Below are 26,495 nucleotides of genomic sequence, written 5' to 3'. Positions count from 1 at the left end.
CTCACCGGCACCCGACGTGCGTAACGAGAAGGTCAGCGTGGCACTGACGGACCTCTGGCACGAAAGCTTCTCTGAATTATTTCCCACGTTAGCATGACAATTCCCCCAAAAGAGGGTGGAGAACCTCGAGCCACCCTCTGCTGTGTCTGTGATACATTTCGAGTAGTCGAACTCGCGATAAGGGACAACTCACTCTTGATCATACTTGACCATTAATTTACTTACTCGAGAGAGAGAGAGAGAAGGATGTAACGCAGCCCCTAACACGAATCACGTTGCAAGCCGATGGCACGCGTGTACGATTAAACGTGCAACGACATACGTATTTTTATATATACATTCGTAATGTTAAGTTTGTCCTGAAATTTCACGCTCACTGTTTATAAGACGTAAGAATTTTGTAAACACGTTTCTCCGAGACTATTGAATGTTGATGTATATAATATTTATTGTAAATGTTTACCAGTAAGGTAACAAGTGGAGTATTGCTGTGCAACAGTATGCCAAATAAACGATAAATCATAAAGTTGGTCTCTGCTTGCTCCTTACTCCCATTCAAGCGATAGCTCGGTCGTACCTAATCAGAGATTACATATTCGGTAGTTCCCGTTCGCTGACATTATATCATGTGTTTGTCAAGTACTTTATCTTTTATTATTTTAGTCCATTGGGGTAATAAGCTTATCGTTTATTCTTCCTATTGTAAGCGACAATCTCGATGCGAAATAGAAACAGGCCGACTGGAAAAAGTGACTTTACCATGCGTGGTTCAGTGGCTGGTGTAAATACTTATATAAACTTTTATGAAATCTAACGAAAGAACCGTGGATATTTGATGGCATTCCTATTTCCGTAAATAAGCTTTCCAAGCGGTGACTGTCTTCGTTCGCGTTTATCCCTCGCTGGATACGTTATTAGTGAAAACAAGCTACTAATTAGCACCCTTTATTAATCCTTAGATTATACGGTCAATGTAAAGTACGTGATATAAAATACTCGTGAAGATATTAGCAACGGGCCTTTATCAAGGACAATGGAAGATAACGATGACTGTGATTACCCTATTACCTTATCCTTACGACAAGAATACGTAACGATACGTAACATACACTTGAATCATCGCACCATTCGAACGTGAATATTCGGTAAAAATCTCAGAAGGCTGTTCCGTGTTGTGAAGCGTATATGGTTGAAGTACATATTGTTTCCTGTAACGGCTAAAGCGATTACGTGCTTTATGCGCGCGGGCGTGCACCGAGCGGCGTATAAAATTGTATATTGTAAATAGTACCGTGCGGAACAGCCTATTATTCGTCGCTATGTTACAAATACGAATACTTTCCGGTAAAATCTTAGCCGAACAGCTTGTCGAAGCACCCGTGGCAATACGGCTTGTCGTTCTGCTCCTTGAAGGTGCCCTTGTTCAACTGCTTCAAGCAGAACGCGCACACAAAATGCTCCGGGTGGAACTTCCGGAACATGGCGGTTATGCATCGACCTGAAAGCAGATTACCTTAGCATCTCATTCATATTTCGTCGCGGCGGGAAAATGATTAGGAGATTAAATGACACGTTCGCAGATCCCGATTCAAAGGGCAGGGCTAAATTAAGACGTTTAGAGACCCTAAGTACTTAGAAGATTTTCAGACCCTCTTATACGGGGTCATCACTTCAACGCAATGTGCGATTTCTTAAGCATTTCCCATAATGTGATTAAAAAGTGTGGTAATTATTTACAAAAAGGCAGTCCTCATCGATTTCAATGAATTTGAAATATGTTGGCAAAGTTAACATTCTGAACAACTTTATTTTTCCAACTATATTTGGAGAAACCAACTCTACCGATCACAGTTTTTGGCAAATACGTTTTAGCTCACAAAAAAAAAAATTAAAAACCGACATTTACTTTTTTTTTGCTATTCCGACCAATTGCATTTTTTTCAGAACGACGAAACACGTCACTTAGCAAACAAATCCTTCTAGCTCCTCAAAAGAAACTCATGTCGTATAGACCAATTAAAAAAAAGTTATGCGATTTTAAAAGTTGTAAACTTCGTTCGCCACTGTATCTCGAAAACTAAAGCCGAGCGAGGGTGACGTGCATAGGAAACAGTTGTTCAGAATCATGCACCTATATTTCAAGGTCATCGAAATCGATGAGGACTGCGCATTTGTAAATAATTGCCAAAAGTGTTTCTACCAGAAGTTAGATTTTAAAGTTCAGAAAATTTCTATGATCTCCCCCTTTCTCCCGATGCTCCTCTTATTTTGCTTAATTCAGCAGCAGTCCAGGGACGCGCAAAGCTGCGCCGACCCGTGTCAGGGGACCGCGAGCGTGTCAAGTAAACGCGCGGACACCTGTGATCGGCTTGTGGCATCCTGCGCACAGGGATCCTCTCTTGGCGTGATAATGGGTCTCGCAGTAGGGCAGGCCTTCGTGGTCGAAGAACGAGCCGCCCTGGAACTTTTGCCTACAGTCCTGCAAATGGAAAAGCGTGCGCGTCAAGCAAACGAAGTTGATTAAAGAAAAGGGAAGAAAAGAAGCAGGTGGGATCGCTGATCACGAGACGTAGAGGACGAAAGCAGCCCCCCTGCTCTTTTACGAGCGGGTTCCGCGAGGGAAAGACCGTCAGCATGGAGGCACGCAGGCACCAGAAGGCACGCGAGCTGCGTGTAACATGTGCGAACGTGTAACTGCGCAACCGTCGTTAGACAGAAGCTACGCACCCTAGCTTATCAGCTCCTACAATCCCACGGAAAGTCGATCGAAGTAATTCGGAATAATTTAACGCGGCGATAGGCATCGTTAGAGCGACATAGGGATGCCGGCATCCGACCACACCTGTCCTCCAAGAAGACAGGTGGCTGCTCGCAGCATCTCGGAGTCAGTGAAAGCCAACTCTCCTGTGTCCTGTGTTTTTTGTTTTCTTTTTCTCTTTTTTTTCAAGTTTATTTTTATTTCTCATACATAATGACTAGCAACCGTTAAAATCAAAGTTCGTTTGATCGACCGTTAATCGGGCATCGACCATCCCTAACTAAAAAGACTTAATCTGACGTTATGCGTATATAACAATAATTTCAATTTCGTTTCACCGATTCTCGCGTGGATCGCTATATCCTCCCAAAGCGATGCTCTACCGCCGCGTCGCCTGCTAACCCTATCTACCTAAGTGTGCGTACTCGCGTGTGTGCGTGTGTGTGGCGTGTGCAATCAATGAGAATTTCGAAGCGGAATACCACGACGACGGGGTCTGTTGCGTTCCTCCATTGTACGCCTAAAAATCACCTGTTGAGAAAATGAGGGGGGGGGGGGAGACGCGGGCTCCGCATCCATGGAGCCCGTCGGCATAATACAGACAAGAGTTGGGGGGCAATAGGGCTTTTTACATAAGAAAATCGTGGCGGAACGAGTCGCGGTTGTCGCCGCGGTCGCTTATGCTTGCTCCTCTTCCTCCTCTTCGTCGTCATCGACGCCCACGCATTTCGGGCAAACGGGCTTGCCCTCCATCGCGTAAAACGACTTGCCCGACACCGGCTTCTTGCAATCCTGCAAGTTTCACAGGGATTTATCATCCAGCGATGCTCGTGCCAACTAACGCTCGTTTATCCTAAAACCCTTAGCTGCAAACGAAACTACCAACGTTACGCGCGAATGGTCAAGCAACCTGAGCGCGGGACCTACCCTGCAGACGAAGCAGTCGGGGTGCCACTGGCTGTTCAGCGCCGATATGTAGTTCTCCATGATGGCGCGGTTGCAGCCGCCGCACTTCGGCGCGAACATGTCGAAGTAGTCCTCCCTGCAGTACGGCTTGCCGTCCCGCTCGTGGAAGCCCTCCTCGCCGAACTGCTTGCCGCACTGGGCGCAGAAGAAGTGCTCCGTGTGCCAGGTCTTCTCCAGGGCGGTCACGCATTTCTGAAAATACCTCGGTACAGGGTCCGGACACATGGCGGGCTCCGGTGGTGCTGGATCAGAGCGGTCTTACGTCTAGAATGGGTCCATTGCAGTAGGCGCAACGGGGCGAGAATAGGTTGTGGTAGTCGGGCTCGCAGTAGGGGTGGCCCTCCCTCTCGAAGAAGTTCCGCGTGCCCAGCTCCTGGTTGCAGTGGGTGCAGGTGAAGTGTTCCGGGTGCCACGTCTTCCCCAACGCGGTGATCACCTGAAAAACAGAGGAGTTTAGAGGGTTTATCCCTGGATTAAGGGCACGCCGTACTGGTCCCCGTGTTATTTCTATTTACTTGTCCGACGATAGGCTTCTCGCAGGCGCTGCAGCATCCCTTCTGAGTGGTGTTGACGCCCTGACGACTCATGTCTGCCTGGAGGTTCCCTAGCATAGAATCCAACTGGTTCTGTTTGGTCTGAGTGGCCGGCTGCGGTGTGTAAGGCTCTCCGTGCTGCTGCTGATAGTGGTGGGTGGCGTGGGTCTCGGTGATGTGAATCCGGGTCTGCGTGCCCTCGGGCGGCAGCGGGCTCTGCGAGCTCTTGGTGGCCTTGTTCGGTTTCGCGTACGGGGAGTCTGTCACCGTCTGATGCTGATGGGAGCCGCTGTTGATCTGCGAAACGTACGTGCCCCGGAGGCTTGAGAATTCAGAGGAGACCTGGAGGTAGCTGGAGGGAACCGGGAGATGGACCGGAGGAAGCAGAGGGCCCAGAAGAAGTTAGCTGCTTGTCAGAGTTTACGACGGGGAGCGCGGGATCGAAGGGCACTCGTTAAGTCGGAATGTCAAGGTACCGATAAACGATGAATCCGCAAAGGAGCCGCGAGAGAGAGAGATGTCGATTGGCAGAGGCGAGCTTGCGGACTGGCTGAAAGCTTTCAGAGATTTTGTGGATCACTATAACCCCCACCTTCTATATTTTCCCTCCCCCTACCACGGAAAATCGGCGAAGTAGAGGAAAAGGAGGCGACGGGGCGGAGAGGAGGAGCGCGCCGCTGGTGGATGGTGGACGGCGGAATGGAAGTTATTTTGGTAACCCAGGGAGCCAAGAATGGGCAGGAGTAGCTTTAACGTCGCTGCTTTCTCGCTCTATAGTGGCTTTAATAGTAAGCAAACATTACAAAAGCTTATTGCACCCGTCGTTCAGTAACGAGACCGTTACGTAATGCACGAAAATCCATTCGAAGGGTCTTCCTGCGTGCGGCGCATGGTACCGGAGCTTTCGCGAGTGGGCGTGAGAAGCCCCTCGTGCTTGTTATCCTATTCCTCTGCTCTTTCTTTCGCAATTCGATTGTATTCCCAAGGTACAGGTGTTGCTCGATAGACCGACTATCAGCGGCAGGTGGAAGAGCGTAGGAAATGAACTCAGGAAGTACAGGAATAGCTTGTAAACCGATACCCCAATCATACAAAAGGAGCCCTTAAATTCTCGCGCTGTTGTAGAAAGCACAACAGGTGTGGATTGTTTATTTCCTCTGGCTCAGAGGGACTAATTGCCTTCGAACCCTTTTCTGATCCTCTAGCTACGCTCTCTGTACTTTATAAACAAATCCAAACCTCTTTTAGGTACTACAGACTTTCAGTCTGGATGCACAGGCGTTGAAGAGAAAAGGTAGTGATTTCGTAGAAAGTGCAACGCGTGGGTGAAGGTTCGTTGGCGAAATATATTGCAAAGTGGAACTATTGCGTGAAAGGTGGCAGTAGAGCAATGGAAGTGAACAAAGCAATACTTGTTTATAATAATAGTCGTTTACTCTGTTCTGTCTTTTTCTTTTTTAAAGACAACTACACCGCTTTTCAGTCTTTGACATTGAATTATTTTTAATGAGAAGTCGTATTCTTAACTTCAAAAAATCCAGAGTACCAAATGAAACAAAGAACAGGTAAAAATTAAGAAAGCTGTTGTATAAAGTACAACGCGTAGGTAACCCTGTCAGAAAGTAGGGCGCGGGTGACGAAAGGTTGAACCTTAAACCTGAAACCATCAAGGTATCCGCTGTTACCAGTGAAACGTACCTTAAACTCGGACAAAGAAGCCATTAGGTCGTCGAGTTCCTTGGTGGCATTGCTGGCCGTGTGGCCATTTGTGTAATTCCTCTGCATCTCGCTGCGACTCAGGGAGCCGTGCTGCCTGGAAGGATAGCCTTCGTAGACGGGCTGCACCTCGGTGGTGGTTTCCTGAATGGTGACCTTGACTCTTCCATCGGAGGGAGAGTCCCTTTCGCAGGGTAAGCAAATGGCGAGTTAGGCAATCGCATTAGTCTAGGCGAGTCCTTTTCTCTGGTGGAATTTTAAAGAGCTCACCCGTTCGGCACCGCGGTGCTCAGTTCCTCGAGCAAGGAGTCGACGGTGGGCCTCGAGGCGGACATGCTGCTTGGAGAACGAAGCATCGGGCTAGAGTCTCCATTCATTCCTCCCGAGGAGACACGGTTGTCTGCGATCATCGATATTTTCGGGTCAAGTTAAAGGGACCTCGCGCGCCTGGTGGATCTCGCGCTCGCTAGCTTAATTCGAGATTAACACTCTGACGACCACCCAGGAGGCTGCCTCGTAGGAGACATTTTGGAAGCTACTTTAGTGCCTGCGGTTTGGTTTGAGGACAGCAAGTGCTCTATTCAGTGGGCAAAGAGGAGGGCTTCGTAAAAAGAAAACGGGATTTTATTCTTTAACCTCGGTTGTTATATCTATTTTTTTTTTTTTTCGAACGTAGCTGTTTCATTGAGTCGATGCGACCCAAGGCAATTTTCAATCAGCTGCTGTTTAAACTATCTGTTAAATTAAGGCGCCAAAATTCTGAGATAAAGTGAACGTTGTATAATATATGCTCATCGATGAAAATTAATATTTAACCCTTCGTGGACACACCGGGTGTATCGCACCCCAAGAGCAACTTTCGAGTTCGAATACCGCGCATCTGCGTCTTCCAAAGGGGATTTATCGCAAAAAAAATTAAAAAATCGATTTTTTCCTACAACCGTGGAAAATCGCTCATTTTCAGCTACAAATTTGATCGTATCTGAATTTACATTTCTAGAAAAAGACTATTATACCATGACTGTATAAGTATTACGAATGTAGAATTATCACTGAAAAGTTAAAAGATTCAAAAATACGAAAATGGTATCTCAAAAAATGACGCTGGGGTACAGTGAACCCGGTGTGACCAATTTGTGATTTTAAGAAGCTGTGACCACGAAGGGTTACAGTATCGTCATGATTAAACAGTCTTACATACCACCTCAAATGATGTCTGAAAGATATTTTATCTCAAAGTCAAATTGTGGGTCAATTTCGTCCAGTGTGACAAGCGGGGGTTAAAAAAAAATCTCCATAATCACCTAGTGAATTTTGTTGAATCTGCATTAAGCGTATTCGCATCCCTTCAGAGCGATCGTGAGAGTGTCTTGGGAGTGATTGATATGCGCGCGGATTAAGTTACCGAACGGGATCCATTGTCAAGCGTTCTCTCGCTGGACTTCGCGGCAGCGGGAAAGAAAGCCGCGCTAGTCCGCGCGCGAAAATAGGATGCTGACCTCTTTCCTGATAATGCGCGTTGTAGCGGGCGTTGCTCAGGTCTTGGAGCAGGGTGTCCAGCTCGGATAGATTGTTGTTCAGGGAGGGCACCTTTCCGCCGCTGCTCTTCGCGATCGTCTCCTCGATAACCTCGCGGTTCTGGTAAGTCGGCTACAACAACCCATTGCGGCTCAGCAGGTCACTGTCGATCGTTTCGCTGCCTTTTTCGAGGTAACGGTCAGGACCCGAAAATTCTAATCTTAAGGAAACTTCGTACGAATGTAGAACACGTTCGTTGTTTTCTACTCTTATTGACATAGGAGATTCTGCGGAAATGCTAAAATTCACTTTGAAGGGGTGAAATCAGCGCTCAAAGTTTCCGCGGGTTTTCGTACTTTTAATATAACGGTGACCACCCGTTTCGTCATAATAAAAATAATAATAACAACAACGAGCTGAAACTCGTGAAGAACTTCAGAATAACAACAATAAATAATAATAATAATGATGGTAATAATAATAATAATAATAATAATAATAATAATAATAATTATACTAATAATAATAATAATAATAATAACACAGAGCTGAAGCACGTGAAAAATTTCGTAATAATAATAATAATAATTATAATAATAATAATAATAATTTTAATAATAATAATAATAATAATAAGAATAATAATAATAATAATAATAATTATAATAATAATAATTATTATAATAATAATAATAATAATAATAATAATAATAACACGGAGCTGAAGCACGTGAAAAATTTCGTAGTAATAATAATAATTATAACACCGAGCTGAATCTCGTGAAATATTTCATAATATTAATAATAACTTTAATCACCTTGAATTTCTTAACAATTCTTATTCTGAATATTTTGTTCTATCCCGCACCGTTGCAAAGTTATATTAAAAAGACGAAGTTTCATTAAAATCAGAATCTTCGGGTTGGCAACGTTCCCCCGTAGGTACTTAAGCCTGATACACCAGGACACATTCATTTGTCGAGCAGATAGGATCTACATTCCTAGATCCTTCGCAAAGACTTTTCGATTCGCCTCTCCTTTTCCCTACCCTCGAAATAACATTGGGCCAGCGAATCGAGATTCCCCAGGAGAAGGAAGTAAAACAGAACGAGCCGTCGGGCCGAGCGTCGTTGGCTTGTCGGTCCGCGAAAAAACGCGGCGGCCGCTCTTCTGCCAAGTTCCCCCAAAAGCGTATTATTTCAAAACATGATGTCATTAGATGCCGCACCACCGCGTTTGTAAATACATTATCAATTAGGTGGACGCGCGGAGGACAAGGCGTCATACACTTTTAATAGAAACCTGCCCGCCAAATCGACCAAAGTTTCCCGCCCGTTGCAAAATCGCCAGCACCGCCTCGGAAGCCGCCGCGCGTTGCTTATCGCGCTAAACGCGACCCAGCCGGTGGTAGACGGCCGAGGGAACTCTCGCCGACCAGCTGAGTGTGGCCCGAGGAGAAACTCGTCCCGCGGTTCTAACGCCGCCCAACGGGAACAGGCTAGCCCCAGGCGGACGCAAACAGCGGTCCCCGCTTTTCGGCGCAAATTTTTCCCGCGACAAAGTGGAACAACGAATACGTCCCGATGGTGGAAACTAGGTTGCACGGTGAGTTGCCGGTCCAAAAATATCCATAGCGAAGCGGATTCACGGAGAGACATGTCGCGGCACATCGAGTCCTGCAGAACTCCGCTTCGAAAATCGGCGCGAACCGAGTGGAATCGTACCCTGCGCGCAACGCTCCTCAAGGCTGGCGGATCAAAAAATAAACGCGCGTCTATAAAACTCAGCGATCTGCAGCGGCCTACGCGGAACTCGATAAGTCAGCGGTTCGCCAAAGAGATAAAAGTCGGTTGGGTTACGTCATACCCGAGTATTCCGCAGGAAACGACTTCGGGAACTCCTCCGCTGACACTGAGCAGCCGCGCAACGCCAAAATCGATGCCTAATTCTTACTTCCAAAGAAACCAAGCTCCTTTCAAGATCACGGGGTAGATCGTACACGAAGAATCATTTGCGAGAAGAAGAGATCTGTAAGTCCCCGGGTGGAATCGAATTACTCCGATAAGAGGCGCCCGCAGCGCTCGAGAACCGATGCATTTATGCACCGTTTACGCAACGTCCTCGAGAACGCGCGGGAAAAGTCTCCGGGGGCGCGTAATCGCTTCGCTTCGAGCTAAATTCGAATGAAAGGGAGAGCCTGATGGGCGCGACCTTCGATGACGTCCGCGATCCACCCACGGTTTCCTTCGTTCTTCAGCGCCCGAACATCGGGACGTTCGATTCGACGCCTGGCGAACGGACCCGCGCGCCCGTTCCAAGAAGAGCAACGCGGCTAGCGTGTCGCGCTTTATGATTTACGCCAAGAACGTTCGTCAAACCGTGAAAACAATTACCCTCGCGGCCGACAGGCGACGCGCATAAATTTCGAGCACCGTCGACGTGACCGTTATTGCGACGATGCATCGTGGGTAGGGCACGGGTGGTGCCTTTTTTCCTGAAATCGTGTTTGTCTTGCTTCGCCTTTCTTCGCTTTTTTTCTTCTATTTAGCGGCACGGGGCGAGGGTGGTAGGTGGGTGTAATAAAGTCTATTTATACACCGAAGCTCCAGGGATCTTCGGAAAGGCATTCGCTATATTTACTGGCGTGTCGAAGGAGATCGGGTCTTCCTCTAGCCAGACATTGGTCGCTCGGGTATACGAGGCGGCTTGTAACCGCGAGCAAGGTTATTCGTGGAAAAGCAAGTGGAAATTTTCTGCGCCGACTTGTACCTGGATCCAGATCCGGTGTGTACAAAGTTATGCAGAGGTATGGTCCGTAAGGTGGTTTGCAGAGGAAGAACGGAAGAGTGGAGCTGCCTCGATGCAATGACCCATCTACTTCGATCCACGTGAATGAGTCTTAATTACCAGCGCAGTTCCACGAACGTTGAGCAATTAGAAGCCAATCGGAAGAAATGCTTGGCACTCGGTAGATATTGCTACTATACTGCTGGTGTTCTGAGTTGAGGCTATCGCCGCAAGAGTAGCCTGACACACAATTTTTAGTGGATTGACGATTTTAGCTTAAGTCACCTCTTGTACAGCAAAATTTTAATTTTATAGTGGTCTGAATGACCTTCCAAAAATTTCTACAAAGTGGCAGCACGAAAACGTGCTTTTGCACCGAGTATTTTGTTGATTTAAGTCGCGCAATGCAGATTATTATATTTTTAAAAGAATCATACCTATGTACCTAAAAATGGAAATTAAACCAACTTTAGATCGTTAATAATTTCGTTAGCTGCAATCTCATAACAAAAGTTTTGGGTTTGCGCCACTATTGCGCTGATAGCCTGAATTGCACTAACATTAGGGCTACCGTGGGATACTCTTATCGTGTACAGATTGTTCTGCAATAATATTATTTGGTTCAGTATCCTGATACTATTTTATAACAGGGACCCGGAACGGAATGCTTTTTTGTTTCGTCTCAGCTCCGATAATAATAAGTTCGTTTTGGTTAATATCGTTCCTGCTGAAAAATATTTCGTTTCCATTGGAACGAAAAAGGAATTTTGGTCCGAACTAGTTATTTCATATTTATAAGAAACCTCATATAAATTTGTTTTCCACAAATTTTATCGCATTTGGTAGTTCTATTATACAATATTATACATTATCTTAATATATAAAGCAGAAAGCTTCTAATATATTTGTGTGTTTGTCTGTCGCCTAAAAACTTTCGACCGATAAACTCTGGGATCACAAAATATGCCTCAGCTTATTATGCTTGACTAATCCAGATGGTAAAGTGACTATTTAAAAAAAAAAAAAATTTTTTTTTATAAAATCAAAATCTAAATTTCGGCCGAATCCGAGTATTGAAGCTAGTAATTATGTATATTATGTATTGTAAAAAAATAGGGTCTTGAGGTTTACACCCGTAAGCCTCCAACAGTATAAACTGTTTATAAAAAAAAAACTAGAAATCACAGACTGTATTTACTGTTCATATTCTGGCACAAATACATCCATGATGAAAATAAGGGGCGCCCTCGATTTAAATTTGTTAACATAAACCGTGCTTCGAAAACAAACTAATAACGTTATGAAATCGAATTTTTATTTTATATCGTTTATATCGTTTTCACTCCTGCAATAGGACTAAGAATTTCCTCTCGTTTCTGTTCCGGATAAATATTTCGTTTACCTTTATCGTTTCTATTCCGTTCCGGTTCCCTATTTTAAAATTACAAATATTTTATCTCCAAAGAGTCATTCCATCTCAAAAAATACCTTAAAGGCAGCGCGACGCAATTAAAACGCGATGTCCAACTGTTTCGTTTTTCTTTTAATAATTACGCGTGTTCAACATCCTATTTACCCCGACGTATCCCGATAATGACAGGGCCGTTTTTCAGCTCGCCTATGCGCCTTGCGCAACAGTGGAGCGTTCGGAGGCGACCAGTAGCGAGGGGCGCCGGGCGGGGCAATTAAGCCTCGGATGAAGTTGTATTTTACGGTAAATATCGGCCCTGGCAGTCCTCTGCCGTGCAGTTGGCTCGCGTCGCATCGCGTTCCACGCGAGCGGGAAAACTTCGCGGCCAAGTCGTAACGTCCGCCTGAATAATAGAAGAACTCGTCGCTTCGACGCGGAAGAATCGATAGCACGCCAGGGGAACGTAACAGGTGTTCCGCGTGGAGGATCGATAAAAGTTGATGCACGCCGCGGCGGCTCGCTCCTACCGCTCTCCGTGGCCTATTCCCCCTAGCCGTTGTTTTCGAACGATTCTCTGCGAAACCCGTTTCGCTCCGCCAGGAAACGCGAGCGCGCAACGCGACTGTTGTTCATTTAGGGACGCACCGGTATTTTTAACGGCCCGGGTCCTTCCGAATCGAGCCAACACACAGCTTACGAATATATGCGCGATCGAACGTTGCGAAAATGCTTTTGGTAATCGGTCAATTCCGCCCGGGAAGATCGATGGTTTCTGGTTAATGGCCCTCGATGGGAGCGGACGGCGAGGAATTCGCCGCGATTCATCATCGGGCGAGCTTCGATGTCGAGGAGGCGTGGAAAAGGGGATTATCGTAGCCCGGATCCAACTTTCCAATACCCAGCAATTCTTGCTGCTCGATGTTTCGTTGCCAGCGAAGCGCGCTTAACGCGATTGCGAGACGGGTAATGGAAAAGGCGAGCCTGCAGGTGACAAGGCTGCGATCGTAAAGCACACGGACTGGATAAGCGTAACCCGAGCCCTGTTTTCATAGCGCGCACGGTTTTTACGGGCCCAGAGTTTTTGTAGGCCGGGCGAATCGGCTGGTCAATTTTAGAGGGAATATCGATTCTAATTTTAGCCGTGGCTTGCGTCACACGCGTATTCTGGAATGTATCTATTTCGCACGGTGCCTCGCCGCACACCGTGACTGGCCCGTGGTTTCCTCTGAAATCGGAAGAAAACTCCGCGACGGCGACGATTTTATTTCGAAACGCGTGGGAACGGCGACGAGGCCCCGCGTTGGAGGTCTAGTTGCAAGCGGCGGGCGCGCGTTACTTACCGGGGACGCTAAAAATACATCGCCGGAGAGATCGCGATACAATATAGGGCTTAATAAATATTCGTGAAGTATGGGCAATCTGATGAAAGCGAAGAGAGCGGCCCGTTAACCGGGCGAAGTCGCGAGGATGTTTATTTGCGGATGAGACTGATTATCCCGGCTGTTTTTCGGCGAGGACCCCGCGACCGATCGCTCTATTTCGAGGCGTTATGGAAAATCGAGCGAAGGTCACCGCCGGGATATAAAACGGGCCCGCGGACGAGGCGACGCGCAATCCACGCGTGTCATCCTCGCCATCTATCCAAGCGACCCACCACTTCGGAGTGCCGACACCTCCGAACGTGCTCGTCGATAAAACCACGTGACGAGAAGGTAATTCCCAAGGTCAAAAGGTGTCAAACCAGACTGACAATTTTCTTTACCGACGCTGCGAAATTTACATTCGCCTCGTCGCTGACTGTACTCGACCATTGGCGTAGGCCGAGCACCGGGATCGCGTTTTTCGTATTCCATTGCCGATTAACGGGGGCATCGTGAACGAATTCTACTTACCGATTGCGACGGCAGGGGCGAGGTTCGATTATCGTACGATCTGTACCCAGCGGTCCGTGCGCCGTTCAATGATCCATAACCAGGAGTCGCGTTGCTACCGACATGATTCCCTTCCGACGACACTGTGTTCTGCAGGTCTGCCAGCAGCGCATCTGAAATCAGTGATTCGACGCTGAGGGATACGTTCGATTATCCTTAACGATCTGAAGAACATTTAATTGGTGGATTGATCTCTCCGTCGGGGTTAAACGAGTCATCCTACGGTACGCTCCCGGTAATCTTATCTACCAATATCGTCGAATTTATAAAACCGGAACGTTTATGCCGTGGAAAGTGTGCGCACGCATACAAGTTCCTATATCCCGTGGCGATGCAGCAAGAAAAAACCCGATGACGCGAGGATTGTTTAGCTAGCGGAGGTTCAAGGTAAACACTAAAGGTGGCCCTGGCGGCGCGTAGGATTCTCAAGAGAAAACTGATCGTTTACCAAGGCTGAGAAGATTCCTCTCGGTTTTCTCGGTGCCGTTGTATGCCTCGTACAAATTGTCGGCATCGGTCCGTGGCTCGCGTCCTGCTTCCATCGCGAAACGGACCGCGGCGACACACCCACTGTTCCGAGAACGTCGAACTCTGGCACTGGCTTCCGGTCGGATCGAAACCGGGAGCGAGATATTTACGAAATAGTGTCGGCGGACGCGTCGCTACTTCGGGAATGCCCCCATGTACGGCCCGAGGATTACGCGGCCGAAAGAGCAGCGACGCCGAAGCGACGATAACGAACGCCCGCCTATATTTGCAGAGTCAACGATACTGTTTATGACACTGCGACGCAAAGCTGATAAAGGACAGTGGACTACTCTTCTCCTCGCTCTTTCGCACCAGCAGGGCGTAACGGAACGGGCAGCGTTGTCACGTGCTGCGCGCCACACCGGACGGATTCGCGCGCCAAGCGCGTTAGGTACGATCGGCGAAATGGTACTGATTGTCAATGAAGTTCTCGGTAAAGCGACCGGCTTCGCGGCCGGACAGAGGCCTGGAGGAGGCAGCCTGTGCCTGGAGAAGGAGGCAGAACAGCGGATGGAGGGAGTACACTCGTAACGAGGGAAGTAGAAACGATGATGCTGCGTTCGGGGCGAAGGAAAAGCGGCCTAGTCGGCTCGCGGAGCCGGCTACGAAGAAACGCGCCGCTTCCAACTTGTGTGCAACCGTAATCCTGAATCCACCGAGCGCAGCAGGGCTTTCGTAGAATCGCAAGCGTTCGCTGAAACGCGACAGATCCGCTCGACGCTATTCTACGAAATTTGCCAGACGCTAGGGTCAACGTAACTGTGCCCCCCTCGATCTTGTTCACCGTCGGAACGTTATTTATCTCCGATTTCAGCTGCCAGGTCGGTAATGTAGATCGGTAAATAGAGTATTGGTTCGTGTCCATTCTGCATCTACAGGTTGTTCCAAAATACACAGTTCGATCTCGATGAAAAGTCACCCGACTTTAGAACAGCGATCTGTTTAATATTTTTTCGGTTTACTTTTTGTTAACAAATGATCTCTTTCCGGGTTGTGTTATATATGTTGGATTAGTATGTACACAGGGGACGAATGAACAGCGGTCGAGTATACTTGAATGAGACTCGACATTGGCAAGGAGCCTGCCGAGCTTCCCCGGATCTATTTTCCACTTGTGATTCATACGCGGTCGATTCGGGCATTAATATTGCGCGATACGCGCGTAACGCACTTTCCTTATAAATCTTCGAGGGTGTTAGGCGCTAGGTAACGATCCTGAAGAGTTGGGAAATCGTTCAAAAGAATTGCTATGTGAGATATTGAATGGAAAACAGGCCTCGATCTAGGGGATGCAAGCAGGGCAACTGCCTAGAGCGGTAAATTTGGTTAATTGGTAATTTAGGAATGTTAAACTTTTTATAAAACAAAAGGCTTTAGGTAATCAACAAATACTTAGAAAAAATTACACTCACTGTCAAAAATTACATGTTAAAATAATTATTGATGATTAAATATACAGGGCGGCAGAAATCATTTTTGCCCAGGGCGGAAAAGCTAGATCGGGCCCTGATTGAAAATCATGACTGACATAGTGCATGGATACACAACGAAGCATCGAAATTCAAAATGGCCGCAGGAAGTAGACACTTCCCAGTCTCATTGTTCAGGTAAACACGCGAGGTTCAAGGTTCATCGATCGACGTTTCCGAAGCACAGACTAACGAAGTTACCAATTAGCATTGTTATCCTGGAATGAGTGGATGTTAACTCGAGCAGCAGAGCTACTTACTTGTGTACTGTTCCCAGCGTGCGTGCCTTTGGATCGTTGCCAAACGAACCGGTGCGATCGGTGACACAGGTCGCATAATGTCGGTCATATTGCTACTACGCGTCGTACGGCGTGACATGGAATAAATCGAAATTCCGTTCCGACGCGAACGTCACGAGAATCGAGGGACAAGAATCGGCCTACTCGCCGCGGGTGAGACTGAAAACGTATTTCGTGACGATCACTTTTGACCATCCAAGCCCCGAAATCACCAGACACTGATTTCCGTGGACCTTACGACCGCAGATATAAACACGGAGGAGAGGGACAGTCTCGCGATTACGAGATCACCATTCGGGCGAAGAAAACGTTAAAAATAAATCTCCTCAGCTGCCAATTACATGCGTTTATTACGGACTTCGCGTGGAATCAAGTATTTATTCGCAGTTGACACTTGTTGTCGCGACGCTAGCGGCTACGGAAATAAACGTCTTTCTTGTGGAACTAATCGTGTGGTAAGTGCGATCGTAAGTGGATGCATCGCGGGTATTGGTGTGACTCGTGGGCACTAGGGTTATGAAGCAGAACGAGTTGGGGTCGTTTCGTACTAAACAGAGGAACTGTTCGAGCAGATGCAAAGCTACGAAATTGGATATGTTGGAAGGACTCTCTAGGAAGGATTTGAAATTATATGGTTCATCGGTTTCTTGTCACGTGCGAGTATCAAGAGTAACGAGAGTTCACGAGCAGATTACCGATAGAAGGACACGTATATGTGTTGCGGGATCAGATGGAACTGGCAGCACGTGTTGTTTCTCTCGCTGCATCTATAGAATCCGTGTTACGTGAATTCGCCTCCTCCTTCCCTTTGTCTCTCTTCATCCCCTCCACCGTCCGCTCAACCTTGTTGCTGGCCCGTCTCTGTTGCGCACCTTACTTCGCACGCCTAGATATTCTTCGTGACGACAAACCTTTCCAAAAATAACCCCGACCGCCTAGACTTCCCGCGCTTTTCCCCCGCTGTTTCCAGTTTTTCTCGAGAGCGATATACCTCGACAGGAATCCCCACCGGCGGTCCAAACGGGAGCATTTATTACGACATCGGTTATTGTCTATATTTACACGTGAGATTGTAAAGGATGCGTGGCAATCTGGGACGTGCCGTGGCACTAGGTCGAAGGAAAAACCGACCTATTCAAACACGACCTAGGTCAACGTTCTACCTAACGTTACCTCTATTGTTCCCACGCAGTGTTGCCACGCATTGTCCCCAAATGTTCGCTGGAGTAGCGTGCGCGTGCAAACGTGTCTTTTTCAGGCGTCGCGTAACCTGCAAAAATGGCAAACCGAGGGGAACTGCGCGGCGTTGCGCCATTTCGGTGGTTTTCGTGCGTATGCAGCGGACCAAGCCGGGGCCCGCTCACGCAGTTACATACGTGGAACGACTGCGTAGGAAGTCGAATCACGCAGTGTCGTGCCTGATATGGAAGCACGTACTTAGATCGCTCGAGGTTCCATCAAGGAAGAAGACATGCCTGCGCGTGTTTACCTTGGATCACTGAATGATCATCGACGTAATGTGGTATGCACGGTAAACAAGCGCAGCTTCCGCGCGTCTCTAAAAAAGAAACGCTCGGAACGGACTGGTTTATCGCGGCTGGAAGCGTAGGAACGCGCGTCGATAAATGGCGGCGGGAAATTCCTGAATATTGTTTATCATACAAATTGCTTCCGTGGGGTCGTATAGAACAATCGAAAGGAAAGTGAAAATATGCGCAATGGATGATAAGCTGATGGAGTCGATGCGATTATTGCAAGTGGAAGTCCTGAATAATTGGGAAAAATTTATTATCGCGGCTGGTCGGTGGGAAACAGTGCAAGGTGACACTGTGAACATTTTAAGTCGCTGTGATGTATTTGTGAACGACTATGCAACGCCTACTTTGAATTCAACTGAAGAATTACAGAGTACCAAATTTGAGAGAGGAGGTAGCAGTTATGAAGTTTCTTACAAGGGATGATCCCGAACCCGGAAATTCAGAAAAATCTGAAACTTTATGAATATGTAGGGGATTTCCTGTTGATTACAATGCAATTTTTGTTTGCTGCCCAAATTCACTCTAAAGGGGTGAAATTAACCTTTGAAAATTCGGCTATTTTCCGATTTTATTTTGTAACTCATAATCTGTAAGAGATAGAAGAAAAGTTTTAAGACAAAAGCTACTTCTTTTAATTAGGACTATCATTTGGTAACTTACAGTTCGCGGGTTATAACACAAAATCGGAAAATAGCCGGATTTTCAGGGGTAAATTTCACCCCCTCAGAGTGAATTTGGGCAGCAAACAAAAATTGCGTTGTAATTAGGAGGAAATCGCTTCCATAATCACAAAACTTCAGATTTTTTTTAATTTCCGGGTTCGGGATCTTTCCTTGTTAGTTATGAGTCAAGCGCGGCGAATGAAAATATTACTATATTTAGACTCACCAGTCATATTTGTTCTGCTAAATGAGAACGAGCCCTCCGGTAACGAACGGCAAGATTAAACCGCAATAACCCGCGGAGAATGAGTCTCGGCTTTCACGGAATACAAACACTAATTTATACTACGAAAATGTGAGTCGGTTCTTACGAAATCTTGTCGTTTTGTGGTTTTCAACGAAATAATGGTCTGCTGTGCTTCCTTGCTTCCGAGTTTTAACTGCAACTGAAGGAGCATGCCCACGAGAAACAGGACTTTTAAATGGGGCACATTGAGCGCCTCAAACCTTTCACTTAAGAAATTGAAAGGATATCTATAAGCTAGTAAAAACTAGTTTGGGACGAAACTTTTTCTGATCTCGAGAAGAACTATGATAATGTTTCAGATCGAAGGAATCACACGAGTAATTATCCTCTCGTTAGATTGCCAATAATAATTAACAAAGATTCTTAACAGTTGTCTGAAATTGGTAAGCAAGGCTCTGTCGGTAAGTCGATGCGACGTGTCGATAAAGTAATACCCTATGCTGGAATCGATACAGTAGAACTCACATTATCTAATAGAACCGCAGACGAGGTACAGAATATATCGAACGATTGTTTACGTTTCCGGAAGCAAGTGACTGAGCGTGGAATCGGTATGGGTGGATCAGTTTCATCCCCTAGCGTTCTTGTCGAAAGGGAAAATTTTCAGGCGTAGGGGGTGTACCGTTTGGTGCACTGCCTGCGTAAGTAACCCGGTCCGATTGCCGAGTCTCCGCGTTAAGGTCGATTTATATTATCCGTTCAGGCACGGAACACCAGGGTGGTAGGAAGTGCGCCATCCAATACTCATTTCAAGCTCACCTCTCGTCTTTCCTTATTTCCTGAATTTCTTTTAATCCAGGGATTGCTTGGCAGTTCCCTAGATTCCATATCTAAACCGAAAAGATCGATGGAACTTTGTTTCCATCTACCTATCTCTTTGGTTTAGTTATTTAGTAGGCTAAGCTTTTCATGTACAGCGAGATCGATGGAACTTTGCTTCCATTTGTAGGAGCTACGGGTCTTGAAACGCAGCAACCTCCTCGTGGTAGTCGGTGAGAACCGAGCCGATGGCTGCGATTGTCAAATAATTTAGTAAATAAGTTTTAGTTAGGTATAAGAGTTTCTTTAATTTGCAATACTTTGGTAGAATGTAAGAATAGATGTAACTTAAAGTGTTTGTAACTTCTTTAAAAAATAAAAATACTTGTGTGAAAATATCAAGTGCTGTTCCATTATTCCTACCCGACCCTGGAATACAAGTATAGTGTTGAGATAGAAGGATAAGTGGAACTTGGAATATTTCAGCGAGCTGCTGCAACTAATGGGACTTTGAAAATTTTCGAAGTCCTCTCTGCTTCAGCGCCTTACTAAAATACACCCAGTTTCAATTTCTTGGTGGAGTATTCCAATTTGCATTTATCGAGAAGAACCGGGACTACTCTATAACACAGGCAAGGTATAACGAGCACAAAACGCCACCGAATTAGCGCGAAGGGTTTTTCTACCGAAACACTGTCGACGAATCCAGTCGCCAGCATAGACAAGTCACATTCATTTTCACACCCCCACCACTTTCCCTTTGCCACCAATACCACTTGAGAGAATAGTTCTTCAACTGACCGTCGTTTACGAACAGAGGACACTACAATCAGTCTGAAATGTCTAGATCGGTAAGGCAGTGAAAGTTGGTCCGCGAAAGTCGATAAGATCTTAGGTCTGTTCTATACCTCGCCTATAATGGAACAGCTCGAGGAATCGCTACGCGGCGATTATAATTCCAACGCCGACGCGTGCCGAGATCGATCGACTATCGCATTCTTTCATACATATCCATAAAAAGATCGCCGGTAAATAATGACTTGGATAATTATTTCAGAAAGTTTAGTGTCAAGGCAACCCACGTTGTAGGTGAAAGGTATTCCAAAAAAATCGTGCGAACTGTTGCATCGTGAGTCATCCCTTTGGACAAGATCGAGCACACGCTGCGAAGATGATTTAAAATCGCGTATTTTGGAAAACAGCTCTCCAGTAAACACATGCTTGCTACAAAATCATCGACGTGAATTACAAATAATAATTCGCCTCGCTATGAAAATTTACCCGCAAACACGATCATTCTAAATCACAAAACGATCGGGGGTGTGGAATTACACACGTTTCCAAGTAACTAGCTTGCGCGTTAACCTTTGAAATTACGCCAGAAATATAATTTCGAGGGCGGTTCAAGAGCACTAGAATTGCCCGACGCACGTGATCGGTAGATTGCAGACGGAAAAGCAGACGCGAGTAAAAATTCGATAACCATTCGCGTAATCGTAGCTTGCACTTCAATCGAAGGTTATCGTATTACTGAACATCGCGACTGCACTGAATTAAACTATTACGCATACCATTCAGAAGACCATGCAATTAAGCCATCCGTTTCAAAACGTTTCGACGCGCGTTACGAACCGACGAAAAAAAAAATGGAAGAATTCCATCGCGGACAATTGAGCTTAATTTAAAACTCCACAAGCATTATCGTCTGCGGAGTCGCGCGAATGCGAAACAACACGGATGAAGGATGCCGAATGGACACGGTAAACAAGGAAAGAAAAATGCCTTTGAATTTAGAAAATATCGCAGGCGTGATGAGATATTAATGAAATAAGTTTCAGGTAAGGTTGGAATAGCCGGTTTACGAATAAAAAATGCGCGGCAGCGACAGTCGACATATACAGAGTGTCGAAACATGTACTTGGCGTCGAGACGCTGCCGCGTCTCTAGATTCAACGTTCACTCTCGGACATAACAATTTCTAATTCATATTTCTGACCAGCATTCGTATTACGCATGCAAAGGGGTCGCGTACATATATGCGCGCACGCAACCGCGTCCATTAGAGACGACTCTCCAACGTCCGTCCTATTTCGTATTTCCGTTTAAAGCGCGAAATCGCGTGGAAGTTCGGGGAAGCGTTGAAGGTGAAAAGTATATGAAGTCCAACTCACATCCAGGTGGCGAGCCTTTTTTCACGGTGATCTTATAGGGCTGATAGATAGCGCCCGGGTCTACTTTCCCGTACATCGTTCGGTCCATCGCCGTGTTATGCCTTTTTCAACGGTTCACTTGGCAAATTATCGCGCCCGATGCCCATTAACGTTCTCGCGAATGCAGAGCTACGGATTCATCGCGTGCACGTGCAAGCACGTACACTACCGTGTGGCACTTTTACCGCGGCAATGCTTCTCCACGCAGTCTATGCCGAGCGACCGAACTGTATAGGCGATCGATCAGTGGTGGGGCTGATGCACACACCGAACGGCCACTTGTTGAATGCTGTCTGCGAATTTTACCCACACGTAAACGCGCGAGGACGTTGGTCTCCCGTCGTTCGTTTGTTTTTCCCGAAAGAGACACGCGTAACTCCCCCGGGGACAGTGACGATTTACGATCGATCGATCATTATCCAACTGGGCCGTTCCACATACACGCAGTCCTCGTGGTATGCAGCAATTTAGGCTCGGTCCGCGCGCCGGGTGTTAATCTGACTTCGACTTTTACTATGCAAGAAGAGCAAGTCTGTTCGACTCGATACGATCACCGTGTCGATACTGCGACTCTCCTGTGATGGACCGAGTTCGACCAGGGGAAAACGAGAAGTTCAAACGTGCAAGAGTATTTCAGGCGCTCGCCCGCACTCGCGGCGCCGAGCCTCCCCCTGCATCGGCAAAAACACGAGGAAGACAACGTCGAGTAATACACTAAAAATACGTGGAATCGTTGGCACGCGACAACTCCGGGCACACTTGCATTATTACGAGCATCTTCGGGCAGTCCCTTCCGGTATAGCGTACCACGCGCGACATACGCGGGCCTTTGCTGCTTAAGATTCTTTTTTTCGATAAATGGTTCCAAGACGATACGCGTGGTAAAAGATTTTGGTTCGGACGGGTGTAAACGTTCTATTTGAAATGGCGCGATACGTTAGGTGGTTACGTTATCTATTACTTTAGGATTTTGGTATGTTCGCGTGAGAATAACGATCGATCGAATAAATTGGTGACGTTTATTAAGCCTGAACAACGAACCGTTTGCGTAGCAACAGATGTATGATGCTGCGAAGGTGTTTTAATCAGGAATTTAAATTAGAAAAATAAGTTGCTTTGACACCAACCAAACGCGCACCGAATAGTTAAACCGTCAGACACGGACTACCGTAGAGTATGTGCAGCGATGACGCAACTGAGATGTCACCATGGGAATTGAGATAATAGTTAAGCGCTTGCAGCTCTCTACTTTTTCACAACTTTCTAACGTGCCATCTAGATTTCGTAACTAAATCTAACGCTATCGATTTTAAATGAGATTCCGTGCGTTCGTACAGTTAATGATAGTGAATGGACACTCTTATGAGTAACTTTAAGTAGATACATAATTACGTGACTCTCGTCAGTAAATATATAGTATAAATGGTATTTATATATTTCTTATATTTACAGATTTACAGGTATATCGATAAATGCGGAATAAACCATCAAAACCGAGATTGCCGACTATATACAATTGTAATAAACTTTCAATATCGATCCTGGAATTGTAAATGGTTTCATTTTATAGATTGATATCGCGCGAATAAGCAAATACAAATTGACTTATAAATGCTCTATTCGTGAAAATTTAAGTTAAGACGAATGAAAGGACGTGTACTTGTTTATAATCTACAGATCGAAAGAATTCTGCAGAGAAATAGCAGATGAAAAGAATTTAAACGAGACATATTGCTGAATGATAATAAATCGTATGTATACATGGGCATCGTGACGGCTCTGACAGTCCGAGCGATTTAAATTTGAGGTTAGATCATGTATCGTGCGATTGCTTTTAAACTTACTCACCTAAATCGTCCATTTTTTACGTGTATTGACCACGTAAGCACCGTTGCACAAACTACACTCAAGATTTTAACAATTTCGATACGGGAACGCGATAAAACACGGCAAACTTGGGTGCCCAACTTACTTGTCCGCGACGGGCAACCAAACATCAAATATGGAGAACCCGGTTCTATGTTCCCGACTATGGATAATCCAACCTTTACATAATACGAAATATTCCCGCTAAATTTGAATATGTTGAAGTATAAATCTCGTTACTGTGAAGCTGAAATGTATTATGCATACCAAAAATTATGTTATCTTTAATAATATTTCAGTAAAGTATTCTCCCTTTCTTATTTTCATATATTTAAATGGATGTATATCAAAAACGTTTTTCTATATATATTACACTAGCTTAAAGTACCCGGCGTTGCCCGGGTTTCTCTACATCTCTGCATAGTATAAAATAAAGTTTCCGGTAAGCGTCTGTTTGTTTGTTCGCGCTAATCTCGAGAACCACTGGACGGACTGCGATGCAGCCCCCATCACCCCAAAGAGCATTCTCGTTAATGATAAAATACATTTTTTTAATGGTAAAATAAAATGAATAAGTATATGTATGTATGGATAGATACGCTTATTTAATGATTAATGATTGATGATAAGGATAACGATAGAAACCCGAAATAAGTAAGAAGCTCCTTAAAGCACAATCAAGCCGTACGTACGAGATGTAGAGATAAAGTAACAGCGATGATAAAAAATATGTAAATATGTTTATTTATCGTAGTCATTAAAATATTTTACATTGTAATAAAGAATTCTTTGCATTGCTATTATTCTACCAAGATGAAAAATCACCAAATGAGTTTGGCATAGACTTTTTCCTCTTGACTGCAGATTCAATACTGGACTCTCCCTTTTCCGACCTGCAAATAAAATCGAATTGTAAGTGATATTTCATTTTTTTTAATTGTATATCTGTAAACATAGTTTGTCTTTACTTCTCTTCTGGTTTATCCATTTTTATGTATTTCCCTACACCCGCTCGATATATCTTTAACTCATTCTTTTCCAACTTATCGGCGGACTTATTTTTCGCTGCCTCTTGAGCCAAACGCTCTGCTTCAGCCGCGCGTTCAACCAGCAGATGCTCGTCAGCTTCTTGGAACGGATCGACGAAGACTTGAGCTTTTTGTATTATTATATCTTCTATTGGCTTATCTTTGTTGTCAACTTCGACTTTTTCGATGGCATTTAATGTATCCAGTCCACCTACGATTTTTCCAAAGACAGTATGCTTGCGATCGAGGTGTCTGCACGATCGAAATGTAATGAAACTGTAATGAAGCAGAATACAATTAGATATAAATGCAACTCCGTTTGTAAGTGTATAAACGAATATAACGAAGTACAATTGCGATCCATTTGTGTTCGGCCCAGAATTAGCCATTGATAGAATTCCTCTTCCTTGGTGAACCAAATTTGGTTTGAATTCGTCTTCGAACTTTTTATTCCAAATAGATGTTCCTCCATTACCAGTGTTCGTAGGATCACCTCCTTGTATCTAAGTGGATACACATTCTGTTATTATCTGAAACTTGCACGTAAAAGGTAAGTACACTTACCATAAAATTCCGTATAGACCTGTGAAATTTCGTTCCGTCATAGTAACCATTTTGACAATGTTTTATAAAATTTTCACACGTTTTTGAGACGATATCACAGTGAAGTTCAAGATTTAAAGCGCCTAAATTTGTAAGTAGCCTTACGTATCCTGAAAAGAAGTTAAATAAATAGTCTCGAAGAAGTTGCATTAAAGGTAAAAACGAATACAAAATATTAATAGTTTACCCTTCTTTTTAACTCGCTCGTATCGCACCAAATCTTCTGCGATAACTGCTGCCTGATGTGTGGTTTCTGTTGGCATTACGGTCGATGTAAAGCCAGCCGCTACTGCTCCAGTGGAGTAATGTGCCTGCGAACGAATATCATTTAACTTACACATGACATTTTGTTAGATTAAAGGCCGTAGCTCACTAGGCCGAAACGCGGCAACTGAAGCGAAGTTTTGCAAAATATTCTTGACGATAACTTCGCTTTGGTCGCCGCGCTTGCGACGAAAAATTAATATGCGAACCGCGTTAAATTTATCTGCTTTTGGTTTAGAAGCCTGTTGTTTGGTTTCAGCTTGCTTAAAATCCCTATTCAATTCAGCTAATATTTCCTTAGTTTCCATAGACACAGTCTTGAGTTTCGCATTCGGATTGCTTCTCTCTTTTATGGTTTCTGAAACATCGATTTCAATTCTCAGATACAGGATTGAGACGAACAGATTAGCTTCGATCATATTACCTTCATCTTCAACTTTTATATTATGCTTAATGTGGTGGAAAGTAGATAAGTTGAATTTCATTGCATGGCTAGGATCTTGAAGCGTAATGATGTCCTTACGCGCGAAAGGTTCGTCATTCAATAAATCTTTCCAATTACGTGCCTTAATATTCAATTGTTCTACTGCCTAAGAAATATTGGTGTAAAATTAAGTAGGCGCTAATAATTATTTACAGAAATGAAAATTTACGTCCACGCATACCTCGTGGGAAAATACGTTCCCTGTTGTTTTAATGGCGACGATGTGAGAATGTTTGCTAAATAATTTAAAAAGAACTGGACAGTGATAATGTCCGTCTGCATTTTTAAAGAAATTAAGTTTGATTAGAGTCTTCGGATCTAGTGGCTTCCCCGTGACAGGATTATGCTTGAATCTTTTCACATATTCCAAAATAGCTTCCAATTCAAAAACATTCCCTTGTGGATCGCAGTAGGGATGCTCGAATGGTTGCAAAGACAAACAGCAATGATCGTACGGCAAACGACGGAATGTCGAATCTTCACTGGATTCTGAAGTTCCCGCTCTCCTTCCACCGTACAGTGTCGACCACTCTGTGTATGTTAAATACCTGTAGAAATAACAATAGCGTTTAAGATGAAAGAAGAACTTCTTTTTTATATGTAACCTAAGCAACACCTTTATATCTTACATTTTATCCTTTTGATGCTGTCGTTTACCCATCTTGATTTCTTCGAGTTACTATCTATCTTTAACAAATAACCACGATATTCGTAATTGTTTAACTTAACAATATTAGTCAATATTCGCTAATCTCACTTTGACATAAACTTCACATAGTATTTTAATATTTACACTCAGTGTTGCCAACTCAGATTTTTGAAAATCCGTAGAGAAAAGTTCAACATTCCGTAGAATTC

The 26,495-nt window shown here is 44.9% G+C and overlaps 2 protein-coding genes and 1 long non-coding RNA gene across 10 annotated transcripts; 1 reads left to right on the top strand and 2 right to left on the bottom strand.

The window, feature by feature from the left end:
• Positions 1–430: 430 nt before the first annotated feature.
• On the bottom strand, positions 431–23,381 carry Pax (paxillin). 7 transcript variants are annotated; one of them, XM_076811479.1, is made up of 10 exons: positions 23,241–23,381; positions 13,582–13,733; positions 7,473–7,623; positions 6,244–6,373; positions 5,956–6,157; positions 4,240–4,554; positions 3,987–4,160; positions 3,686–3,916; positions 2,359–2,479; positions 431–1,498 (listed from the first exon to the last, which is right to left on the bottom strand). In XM_076811479.1, exons 1-10 carry the CDS (start codon positions 23,251–23,253, stop codon positions 1,353–1,355), a joined length of 1,635 nt encoding a protein of 544 aa, XP_076667594.1. In that variant the 5' UTR covers positions 23,254–23,381; the 3' UTR covers positions 431–1,352. The 7 variants fall into 7 exon arrangements, with proteins under 7 accessions (XP_076667594.1, XP_076667591.1, XP_076667595.1 ...); XM_076811476.1 differs by lacking the exon at positions 23,241–23,381 and adding an exon at positions 21,354–21,494; XM_076811480.1 differs by lacking the exon at positions 23,241–23,381 and adding an exon at positions 18,343–18,364.
• LOC143368599 (uncharacterized) lies at positions 8,723–24,790 on the top strand. Of its 2 annotated transcripts, none has more exons than XR_013085259.1 (3): positions 8,723–9,959; positions 10,095–23,642; positions 23,974–24,790. It is a non-coding gene; the product is annotated as an uncharacterized LOC143368599 (long non-coding RNA). The 2 variants fall into 2 exon arrangements; XR_013085258.1 differs by having other exon boundaries at positions 8,724–10,459; positions 11,892–23,642.
• Positions 23,982–26,424, bottom strand: LOC143368593 (RING-type E3 ubiquitin-protein ligase PPIL2). The gene is made up of 9 exons (XM_076811482.1): positions 26,267–26,424; positions 25,819–26,185; positions 25,578–25,743; positions 25,363–25,511; positions 25,077–25,200; positions 24,851–24,999; positions 24,638–24,789; positions 24,227–24,562; positions 23,982–24,151 (listed from the first exon to the last, which is right to left on the bottom strand). Exons 1-9 carry the CDS (start codon positions 26,296–26,298, stop codon positions 24,064–24,066), a joined length of 1,563 nt encoding a protein of 520 aa, XP_076667597.1. The 5' UTR covers positions 26,299–26,424; the 3' UTR covers positions 23,982–24,063.
• Between the last annotated feature and the right edge of the window lie 71 nt (positions 26,425–26,495).

The sequence above is a fragment of the Andrena cerasifolii genome, chromosome 4 (assembly GCF_050908995.1).
Source record: "Andrena cerasifolii isolate SP2316 chromosome 4, iyAndCera1_principal, whole genome shotgun sequence".
NCBI lineage: Eukaryota > Metazoa > Arthropoda > Insecta > Hymenoptera > Andrenidae > Andrena > Andrena cerasifolii.
Note: the sequence above shows the minus strand (reverse complement) of the source record. Positions and strands in the feature narration are given on the sequence as shown.

What these genes read in the sequence shown, in the direction of transcription:
- Pax (XM_076811473.1), bottom strand. Translation starts at nt 15,995, where the DNA reads ATGTCACGCCGTACGACGCGTAGTAGCAATATGACCGACATTATGCGA. An exon ending in AGCACCGCGGTGCCGAACGG is followed by an intron (nt 6,158 to 6,243) that starts GTGAGCTCTTTA and finishes ACCCTGCGAAAG; the next exon opens with GGACTCTCCCTCCGATGGAA. An exon ending in CTTCTTTGTCCGAGTTTAAG is followed by an intron (nt 4,555 to 5,955) that starts GTACGTTTCACT and finishes TACGTTTCGCAG; the next exon opens with ATCAACAGCGGCTCCCATCA.
- LOC143368593 (XM_076811482.1), bottom strand. Translation starts at nt 26,298, where the DNA reads ATGGGTAAACGACAGCATCAAAAGGATAAAAT. An exon ending in GGAACGTATTTTCCCACGAG is followed by an intron (nt 25,744 to 25,818) that starts GTATGCGTGGAC and finishes AATATTTCTTAG; the next exon opens with GCAGTAGAACAATTGAATAT. An exon ending in CGAGCGAGTTAAAAAGAAGG is followed by an intron (nt 25,000 to 25,076) that starts GTAAACTATTAA and finishes ACTTCTTTTCAG; the next exon opens with GATACGTAAGGCTACTTACA.